Source organism: Cottoperca gobio, chromosome 10 (assembly GCF_900634415.1).
Source record: "Cottoperca gobio chromosome 10, fCotGob3.1, whole genome shotgun sequence".
In the NCBI taxonomy this organism is placed as follows: Eukaryota; Metazoa; Chordata; class Actinopteri; order Perciformes; family Bovichtidae; genus Cottoperca; species Cottoperca gobio.
Window position 1 is genome coordinate 20,828,407 of NC_041364.1, and position 11,797 is coordinate 20,840,203.

General features: G+C 39.8%; 1 protein-coding gene across 1 annotated transcript in view; it reads right to left on the reverse strand.

Moving 5' to 3' along the window:
• The window catches only part of aff2 (AF4/FMR2 family, member 2), a 164,571-nt gene extending 154,149 nt beyond the window's left edge, over nt 1-10,422 (reverse strand). Inside the window, 1 exon segment of the mRNA XM_029441534.1 lies at nt 10,305-10,422. Within this exon segment, the coding sequence (XP_029297394.1) occupies nt 10,305-10,307 (3 nt within the window). The 5' untranslated portion in view covers nt 10,308-10,422.
• Nucleotides 10,423-11,797: the final 1,375 nt, after the last annotated feature.

Here is an 11,797-nt window from a genome sequence, read left to right on the forward strand (position 1 = left end):
GATTACATCATAACTTCATTATGAAACAATTGAATTAGTGTCTGAGAGCAAACACTGTACTTCATTAGCTAATTAAACTAATTACAAATTAATATTCTACAACAAATTATGCAACACTACTTAAAGCAAATACTTGATTAACTAAATAAATTCATTCTTAATTGGTTTTAACAACAAATTAGAGAACGTAATTCCAAGCAGGCTCTTCATTAAGTAATTTGACCCGTTCCTAATTCAATTCTCACCGCAAATCAATGAATATTATGAGGCAAACAGTTTATGAATTACTAAATAAACAACAATACACATTTTATATGAGCACGCACATTGTGATGAGCAACCCTTTTCAGCAACTGTATGCTGATACATATCTGATGGATATTATAATTTCACATCAGTTTTATCCTTTGTGGGTTTGAATGTGATTCAGAAACGGTGCAGCCGCTCGCCCTCCCTTTATCTCTCCACTATGTATTCTCTGATAAAGAAAACAACCCCAAAAGTAATCTTTAAAAAAAGACATAAAAAGCACTCTTGAGCAATAACTACACAGATAAATACGAGTATTAAAAGGTGGGAAACTCTGCCAATATTAGAACAGCAGCTACAAGCGTGATCCCACTTCTGGTCCCGTGGGGAAGATCTGCTACAGTTATGTACGCTATTCAGCTTTATAGTCTAATTAGTAGTTACAAGGCTTTTAGTCACATCTATTGACAAGGCAATGGCAATTTTTGCACATCATTAACTGAAAATAATCTCTCAACACAGTGCAACAATCTCCATGTCTGCTTATTTGGTAAACTGGCATCTTAAATGTGAAATGTTTTAAACGCTCCTAATCTATAAATCTATTTTAATAAAGACATTGCAGCTCAGAGAGACATACCTCAGTGTAAGCACTTCAGCTGCACTCATGAGTGACTTTTTATTGCACCTCATTGAGCCACTGAGTGCCTGTTGGGTCTTATCCTCTGATGTTTGTCATGGCGATGTGCTGTGTGTGAATGCTGTTTATTTAATTATACTTTCATTATGTGTTTGAAACGGACTTTAAGTTCATTTTAAACATTACTAATAAATAAATACAAAATCAACTCTTCTTCAATGATGATGAAGATGTGGGTAGCTCGACATTTGATGTTTATTTAAGTTAAGTTATTTAAAGATTTTATATAAATCCTAATCCAAGTCAATAAATAAAGTGGGAATTTGACTCTGGGGATAATGCGGTTATAGCTAATAGCCATATTGCATTTTACTAAGCCCTGTGGCAGTTTGGGTAATTATCCATGACATGCAGGGGAGAGTGTGTGCAGTAATCATGGGAGTCTCAAAGGTTTTTTTGTGGAGAGCATGGTGATGTCCTCAGCCAATGCTAGCGTGACTGTCGCTAATAATAAAGTGCTTTTGAAGGACTACAAACATGGTCACAATATCCACATTGGGACTCCTGAAGGAGCAACGGGGGAGTGTGCTCCAATCGGTTTCCTTCAGAGCTGGTTACCAGAGTTCCTCACCTGCAGACATTTAACTGAAGCAGGTAAATCACACCTGTGCTCTTAGCCAGCGATTATTTGATTTCCTCACATCCTCACAAGGGGCTCGTAACGTTTGACAAGGAGAAGTTGATGCTCTGGGAACGTGGCGTATAACAGAACATATGCGGCACTGTATCCTGCTGAGGTGCAAATTATGGCTGATGAATCCACCATGAAGAAGTCCCAGAATTCAAATCTCTCCTGGGCTGGACAGATGGCAGACTGCATGTTTCTGGACATTTCCGAGTCGACACTCGATAAATCTTAAATCATTTATTCCCTAATATTGTTTATTTGTTTACAAGCGCAACACAGTTTGACTCTGGTTTGCCACGGATCAAACCTTTGGCCAAGGTATAATATTGTCATGTTAAAACATTGTGTTGCTGTCAGTATGTTGCATAATATACATTATGTCAGGTAGTGTTTGCAGCCAAGAGCTACAGAAGCCCTTTACATTGCCCACTTGTATCAAAGTGTCTTTAATATCACTTATACAAGGTTATATACATCTGTTCAACTTTGCTCACTTTGTCTATGAAAATAGTAATAAACCATGGAAATATCCGACAAAACCTTTGAAGAAATGTTTGATTTTTAGTGTTTAGTAAGTTGAATTAGTTCAGGATGTTGATGAAAATATTTCCAGTGCCCTTTCTTCTCATTTATTTCCCTCTGCAACAAAAGAATGATGCTTCTGGATCCAAACCAAAAATGATTAAATGAAATGTATTACTTTTTGCTTCTGCAGAGACCTTCTTTGTTGGACTAGATCTTCTAAGGAACAGAAGTCAATTTTAAAAGCTTCCATTGCTATTGATGAAGCTGTACAAGAGTGCGATGTAATTCTGTGTATAATCACTCATTTATTCTCATCTTTAAGGGATGCCAATATTTCCTTTTCCCTCTTTCTCCAGAGACAGAAAATAGGTCTTTATTCAGACCAACTGCAGAACTGCAGGTGAGACACACCCTCCTTACATCTCGGTTGGGCACAATTTCACTGATGAAGATAAATGTTGTGCTGAGGATTTTATATCCCATCCAGATGGTTGATATTTTACTTTCTTATAAGACACATGAGAAACTGAACAGATGGCTTAGCTCTTTATATAAACAAGTACAAACCTTAAAATGTCTACACTCCAACTCCCAGGTTTAGATTTACTCAATACAAAGTGTTAACAGTTGAGCTCTGTCTTACACCAGTTCAGCAACAACCAATGTGTATACTTTCTTTATCAGAAGATACTTTACAGCATGAAAGATGAAAGTATTTGTGTGATGTGATAATATAAGTGGATTTTCTGCCCAACAATTAGCTCAAAGGCTCCGTCTCTTTAATTATGACTTCTTAAGATTCTTCCAACTGAGGCATTTTATTATCTCCTCCACTACGTTGATGACTGACAGTATTGTTTCAGTTACTCTACTTCTAGTGTTTATATAGATTGCTTTTGCTTAGGATAGTGGGAAAAGCAAATGTCTGCAGTAATTGTTAATGATAAAGATATCTGTAAGCATGCTGTATGTAATCGTATTACAGCATTTCAGTTAAGAATGGTTCAGCTCTCCTCTTGAGAGATATGGTAGACCGTTTTTAAATCCTAATATGTCACAGATGTGGTACTTGATCACATGTTTAAAGCCTCGTTGCAGTGAAACTGGATCTAAATCCTAAAAGAAACTAAGAAAACACTTTAAGTTCATTTGGAGAATCTGTTAAAACAGCTGGAAAGGCACAGCTGTATAACATCACATCCAGGAACAAATCAGTCTGTAGTCCTCACAATTACTCTTTGGCCCAGAATTGAATAAATTCTTCTGCAATACATCAAATCCATATGAAGCGCCTTGGCAACTTTAAAAGAATCTGCAAACACTTTCTTAAAGAGGCTTTAATCAATGTGTTTTACATTAACAATGGATTAAATGGCTGTGTGTAATGTGAAAATTGTTAATTGTTGTGACAAACCCACAGAGAACAAGAAAAGGTCACTCAGTAGAGTGCAGATCTCTGCCAGGTGTGTCGCCCTCTCTCCCCTTAAACCAAGAAGAGTTGAATCCCACTCAGTCGTCCCTCCCAGATCCGTTATAGTCAAGATGGCAGTGAATATAACACAAACAGGGATTTATTCATCTTGTATGGTGCCTAACTTTAGTGGATCATAACATATCGAGTATGGAATTAATCTGCATTAATCGCCGGTTCAAAACGAGACCAAACTTTTCTATGGATGTCAGTTTTTGAGCGACAACAAAGGTCAACATGTGGCACAAAAATGAGCGCAAAAATTGGTCGAGTAGTATGCAGTATTATCTGTGGACAGACAGACACACACGCTCACACACACACACACACACACACACACACACACACACACACACACACACACGAGTGTACGCATGCTCTCCCCACAGGCTTACTTCTGGCGGAGATAATTATCAACTAACTCGACAATTTCCATCAGCTGTACACAGCGTCTTTCAGCTCATTGCTTTGGTTTTACTGGCCACAACTTCTGTCTCTCGTCAGCTTTGTTTTCACCCGCAGAAGGAAGCCGTGTACACCACCTGCCCAGCACCAAACCAACAGACCAAGTTAGTGAACTGCTTCTGGAGCATTCAGCAGCTGCAGAGCTGCATTTTCTTCCAGGAGTTGGAGGAGACAAAAACAGAGCTAAAAGGAGAGTCCATGTTGGATTACATTTCATCGGGTGGACAGAGACACATTTCCAAATGAATGCCACATTTGGAAGTCTTCTGGACATTTCATTGGGCAGCTGTTTGTTTTGAGATAACATGTTAGTGTTTTACATCTTCATTTGTCCCCAAAACAATGTATGCAGATTTAAATAAGTATACTCTGTGCTGTCTTTATTGCTGGGTTTATCCATATTAGTGCTGAAAGAACAATTGGTTGTTCAATCTAATACTAACAATCAATTTATCACACAAAAATGTAAAGATGTCATTGAGGGCTCAGGGAAATGTTGAAGTGTGTTTTCAAAGTTTTACGACATTTTTTACTTTTCATAAAGATTCATTCTTTAATTGAAAAAACAACTGGCAGATTAATCAATAATGAAAATAATTGTAACTTGCAGCCCTACTCCCAAATATGCTTGGTTTGTTCCTCATCCATCCATCGTCTACCACTTATCCGGGATCGGGTCGCGGGGGCAGCAGCTCCAGTAAGGAACCCCAATCTTCCCTTCTCCGGGCCACATCCTCCAGCTCCGACTGGGGGATCCTGAGGCGTTCCCAGGCCAGTGAGGAGATATAATCTCTCCACCGAGTCCTGGGTCTTCCCCGGGGTCTCCTCCCAGCTGGACGTGCCTGGAACACCTCCCTAGGGAGGCGCCCAGGTGGCATCCTTACTAGATGCTGAAACACCTCAACTGGCTCCTTTCAACGTAAAGGAGCAGCGGCTCTACACCGAGTCTCTCACGGATGGCTGAGCTTCTCACCCTATCTCTAAGGGAGACGCCAGCCACCCGTCTGAGAAAAAATTTCAGCCGCTTGTACCCGTGATCTTGTTTCTCATTCCTCCTTTTAATCCGCTGGTTTAATCCGCTGGCATGGTTTGCTACTGTTGTGAGTCTTTGAATGTATTCATAGTTATTGATGTGTTTGTCTGTATTTTGTTTACGTGGAATTAGAACTTCTCCCAATAAAACACAACAATAAAGCTAAAGTTAAAATTGAAATTTGATGCACATTTGTTTTTCTATGACATATTCAGAACCACGGACAGCGAACCCAGATGGACTCCAGGTTATCTCACTGGTTCTCTCAGCTTCCTCACTCGTCACACCTGCTGACTGAGCACCTATTTAACAGCCCTGAGGGATAATTGTCCCGCCAGCGTGGGATAAAAAGAACTTCTTCAAGATAGAAAGCTTCCTTCAGTGTTATCTTGCTGTTGCTGGTTTTTGAGCATTTGTTTGTGAATTCTTGGCAGTTTGGGACGAGACACAGCTTCCTTTCACAGCCTCCGAGCTGCTGATGATGCTGGTGTGAAGTATCATCAAGTGGAGCTGGTTTGGCAAGCCGAGGTCCATCACACAGCGAGAATGGAAATTTCAGTGTGATGAATGATTTTGTGCGTATCGAGCTCACACGTGTGACCAAGCTGATTGAGAGCTTGGGAGGATTGATGGGCAGATTGAATATTGGACTGTGAGACTGAACATTGAATGCATTGACTGTTAATTGACTCAGTCGCCATTTTTTCTGCAGACTCTATATTCTCCACTGAGCTTATCCCCAGACTCAGCTTTTCATGGTCTGGAAACAGCATTATGGCTGCAACTGCAAAATGTCCTATTTTTACATTTTAAAAGCAGCATAAAAATAAAAATCATTCAAGAAATTTAAATACCCAGTGAGATCTAGTCAAAATAATAGAAATAATAATAATAATAATAATAATAATAATAATAATAATAATAATAATAATAATAATAATAATAATAATAGTCAAAGTGTCTTCCCACAGATGTGAACTTTTAAGATCCAAAACTTGCAGCTGGAATGTTATAATTCTATGCTGACGATATGTGTAATCAATTCCTTAATTAACTACTTAAATGGTTCAACCAATCACTATCAGTGTCAATTAACAGTCAAAGCGATCTCCCCCAGATTCCACTGCCATGATTAGCCGGCTACATGATGGGCAATTACAGCGAGGAGTACGCAGCATTCAATGCAAGCCCTATTACAATTATACAAAGCCTTCAGATCTCCAAGCGAGAGAATGAAACAAGGAGTGAGATGGGGGGAGGAGGAGGGAGAAAGAGCAACAAAGAGGAGAAGAGATAAAAGGGTATTTCTCCAGGAGTAGGAGGAGACCTACAGTGTTGGATTCGTTCAAATTTAACAAAGGCGTGGGGAGCTTCAAGATTGTTTTCTCTCATTTCTTTTTTTCCCTTAAAAAGGGAAAATCCACTGTCAAACAGGAGCCGCACATCAATGTCGGATGACAGACTTTTAACGCCAATCTGACTGATTTTCATGGTTTCTATTGAAGGTGTGTGTCAGCTTTTATGCCTGTAAGATTTAAGAGAAAAAGCTCCATTTGAAAATAACTCTCTCTCTCTTTCTATTCTGGTTTTCTTCCCGTAGTGGAGGTGTTCTCCTCCCTATAATATTGGACAGTTGAGTCCATTTTGACATTTATTAGCACTGAGACGTCAGCCACATCAAAGAAGCTTTCCAGAGCTGCTGGTAAAAGACTCTGGTGATGAGCAGCAACATCATGTGCAGCACTGGCTCCATCCCCAACCAAATACATCTCAGCGTGTTTCCTTTGGCCTGGACCATAGAGGAAAAGTTGAATGTATTGTATAGTTTGTATTTTGCTAGTGTAATGGTTCAGTATGCTTGAAATGAGCTGACTCGTGTGAGTCGACTACGTCTAAAGGTGTTTATAAGTTGTACATTTTATGAAGTCATACATTTACGAGAAAAAATAACAAATTCTCTGAAATTGAAGTTACAAATTTACAAGAAAAGAAACTGTAAAATAGTGTCAAGTAACCACATTGCTTCACTGTGCAAGGTTGAATCAACATCATCCCGCCACAGACAGTAAACAGGGGACACACGTGAGTGAGGGGGTGCGTCAGTATGGAGCATGGCAGCATCAGGTAACAGTCACACCTTCATGTACAGGTAAAGATGTAATCTTTTTCACCTTCCAGCTGATCAACCCCTCAGCAGCTCCGCTTAATGGTTTTTTTAATCAGCTGTTTCTGACACGTTCCTGTGTTTTCTTTTCTGTAATGAAGCGGTTTTTTTTCTGTGCGAGCCTAATTTCCCATCAGGACCAACTGACAACAGCGGCGTGATGGAGTGGTGGCGAGGGTGGGGGGGTTACATGTGTAGACACCCTGAGCTTGCTGTTGAGCCCTGAGCGGCTCCACTCCAGCAGCGGGGGGTTAAGTACCTTGCTCCAGGGCCCTTCCATGGTGGCTGCTGAGGGACAGCAGTGTGTGTCACTTTCCTCGCACACATTCTTCCCCGCTGGAATACGGATTCAAAACAGCAACATGGTTGCCAAGTTATTGTGCTCCCACTACAATACACAGTTGAAGTGGAGAGGCTGACAGTTGTACAGTATAATGTACCTCTTACAATTCTCCTTTCTATTTTAGCACCGTGTGAAACATCCTGAAAATACATTCAATACAGTATTTATCCAGCATGAGAACGCTGTCTAATAACCTTTTTAACATAATCACACGTGGATCTTTTAAATGTTATTACTCCAGAAGGGTTTTCTCTAGGGCTGCAGCTAATGATTATTTTCATAATCTATTAATCTGTGATTATTTTATAGATGAATTGGTTAAGGTCCAAGCTGATGTCTTTAAATGTCTTGTCTTGTCAGCCCCAACCCCAAAGATATTCAGTTTAATATGATATAAAACAGAGAAAAGCAAAACAAGAAGCTGACAACAGCATTTTCTGCTTCTCTTTTTAATTAAATGAAAATGGATTATTAAAATGGTTGTTGATTATTGTTCTGCTCCATGTATATATTGTTTTTTGTCATGCAAAATTGCAGAGGTCTTTCCCGTTTTTGTTCATCCAGAAGTCATTTCCTGAGCATGGGTCTACTCCCCATCTCCTCATATCACACCGATACACACAGCGAGGTGGCTGTGGCTCCGCAGGTAGAATGGGGAGTCCACTAATGTCAGGGTGGGCTGTAAATGGGTGAAATTGTAAAGCACTTTGGTTAAAAGCTCTTTATAATTGCAGTCCACACAGTAGCTTAAAGTGGGAGGCGGCCAGGACAATCAGAGAAGCTGTTCTGAATGTTTCAAATAGGCCTTACGTTACGTCTAATTTCTCTACAAATCAATGTTGTAATAAATTCCAAATCATGCAGAGAAACAGAATTATGTTTTACTTCTGTCAGCTGGCGACTCTCAGTCGTCTTTTAAGCCTCCAACATCCCAGTGTGAAAAGCCTTAAACAGCCTCCTCCCCATGTGAGTCTTTGTTCTAATGTCCTCTGCTGCATGTTCAATTACTTCACTGAGGGTTGTAATGTAAAGGCAATGCAATAATGTGCAGCATGGATCAGGGCTGCAATTAACAATTACTTTCATTACAGATTACAACATGACCCCATCTCATTATTATGTGATTATTCTTTTTATGGTGACCAAGATATGTACTTAGCAGAACATTTTACAGTGTACAAATCAACCAGTCAGTGCTCTCTGGTGGACAAACTATGTAAAGGTGAGTATTGTTTCTAAATCACCTCAAACATAGTGGTATCAATACATTCTGCATATGTACATGTATATATATATTGGCTGAAGCGATTTATCAATCTTGCTCTATTACGAATGAATGAATAGTTTTTTATTAATCGTTCAATCATTTAGTCAGAGAAAGTGGAAAATGGATCCCAAGGTGACGTGATCACATGTGCAGGTTTGTCCAACTGACAACATTTATTTTCATTATTGATTAATCTGTCGATTATTTTCTTGTTTAAGTTGTTTAGTCTTTAAAATGTCAGATAATGGTGAAAAATGTTGATCAGTGTTCCCCAAAGGCCAGGAAGACGTCCTCAAATGTCGTGTTTTGTCCACAACTCAAAGATATTCAGATTATAAAGGTCATAAAGTCATAAAGTCTTTTAAAAATTACTTAAACTGACTAACCAATTATCAAAATAGTTGCCGATTAATCTAATAGTTTGCAGCACTAATCTGAAACCCAAATGATATTCAATTAATATATTAATATAAACAGAAAAGCTGCATTTCCTCCTCAGAGAAGCTTGAATCAGAGAATGTTTGGTGTTTTTCCTTTTAACAAATGAATGATCAAAATAGTTGTTGATTCATTTCATGGAGATCAACCAATCGATTAGATGGTTTCAGCTCTTCAACAAAGAAGTCAGTGCACTAACTGTACCTCAGTGGAGTATGGACACAGCTTCATACAGTTAATGCAATGATTCAACACTATTAAAGGCTATGTTCCAGAAGAAGCAAAGCAATGTTAAGCATTTCTAAAGTAAACAGCTCCATTGCTTGTCTGCAGAGATGCACAACCCACACACATTAAGGTTCCACTGACATCCCAGAATCATCACAACACAACTTCACTCCTTCACACTGTGGCCATGACTGTGTGTGTTCCCAAAACACACCAACCTGCAGCATCTGTGCTGCACCTGAACTCAACACGTTTTCTAAGTAAATCTCATTTTAAGGACTAGAATGAAATAAACTCTGTAGTAAAGTGTCAAACTTGTGTGTTGGCTAACATTCATTCACATTGTCTGTCTGCTGTCCCCCCTGCATCCCTGCTGCTCCCATGTCACCGCTCTGTCACACAACCCGGTGCGGGCTCATATGCAAATCAAACGTTCCTTTAATATCACAATGAGACAGTAAAAGCCGGCGTGTGTTTGCATGTGTGTGTTTCTGCATGTGTGTGTGTGTTTGTATGTATGTGTGTATGTGTGTGTGCAGGCTGCTGAGCCCCCCGGTTCGTCTCAAGCAACAACGGCAGCTTTACGGTGACAAAGAAAGACGGTTTGCACGATTTCTCCGCGACTCACTTTGGCTGCCTCTCCATCTCCCAAAAAACCCCCAACGCAATTTAACCTTCTTCTTTTTTTAACCACAAAAGCGGGGATGCCATGTCCGTTCATTCCTCTTTAAAACCTCCCACATTAACATAATACAACCAGCGAACATGTTAAAGCAGTGTGCGCAGGACTTACCATGGTTGTTCAAGCTCCCAGTCTCTGAAAAAGTCGAATTCAAAGAGATCCATTGCCGCTTCGGCTGGTGGTGCTGGTTAAAATCCAAAGCTGGTGCTACGCGGTTCTACATAGGCTACTGATACTGACGGACTGTGTGAGCGTGTGTGAGTGTGTGTGAGTGTGTGTCAGAGAGCAGTAGACACAAGCGGCTGCCGCTGCCAGGAGGCTGCTACGTGGTCGAGGCAGGCTGACAGGCAGGCAGGCAGGCAGAGGTGGAGGGAGGGAGAGAGAGAGGGAGAGAGAGAGAGAGCACACACACATACACACACACACACACACACACACACACACACACACACACACACACACACACACACACACACACACACTGGAGAAGGCTGAAGAAGACAAGCCACACTGAGATATTCACTGCAAACATTTTCCTTCATAACAAGCCGAGTTATTTATACTGCACGGATCTAACAAAAATAAACCCTGTCGTCACCCCCCCCCCCCCCCCCCCCCCCCCACCCCCTACACCCAAATTATAAAAATAAGTGCACTAATTGTGCTTGGTGTTACAGATTACTTTGACATGTAATCAGTTACTGAATACATATTACATGGCAATATCTGTAATTAGTAACGTAATCCATTGGATTAAAAACATAATCTAATCTAATACTTTTGGATTACTTCAGTATCAAACATTGATGCAGCCACAAACATTTCAGTTCCATGAAATAAACGTTTTCTCTCAAAACATTTTCAATGCAAATAAAATGCATTTTGCATATCTAGCATTTACACTTGGTCGTATCAAATTACGCTTAAAAATCCTTTCTGGCACGAACTCCAGGTGCGCTGTGTGTATTCTACAACATGTGGGAGCTGCTTCCTTTTGTTTTTGTTGCTGCTGGGTTTTTTTTTATCAAAGGCCACATGGAGGACTTTGCTCTGGGAATGCCAGGGAGCACTTACTCACTATGTTCATCTTCCATTTCTTATTGAAATAAAAAGGAATAAAAACTCCATTATCCATAAATCATCGTTAAATATTAGTCACCGTTAACAGAACTGGAAACCTGGCAGGACTAACTTACTTTGATAAACAGTGGAACATATTGGCATTTCCAATTTTTTAAAGACATAATTAAAAACGCAATGAAGTTATCCTGACAATGTAACTTTAATCTGGAATGATTGTAGTTACTTATTTCTTGTAATCTGATTACATAATCCCAATTACATGTAATCCGTTACGATACCATATAATCAGAGTCGTGAAGCCACATGTTACGGTCAGTGAAACACACTCTTCTGACTGCTCTGAGGACAGTCATCACCTCTGATGTGCTAAATGTTCATATTGTCAAAAACTTGACAATGTCAAAATCCATAAAAGGTGATTTATTTCTATTCATATTCTATGTGAGTGCAGTCGCTCACTGAGCTACGAGGCTTCTTTGTTCAGTCACAGTGTTTGCAGTAATGTATGATCTGGTAAACCT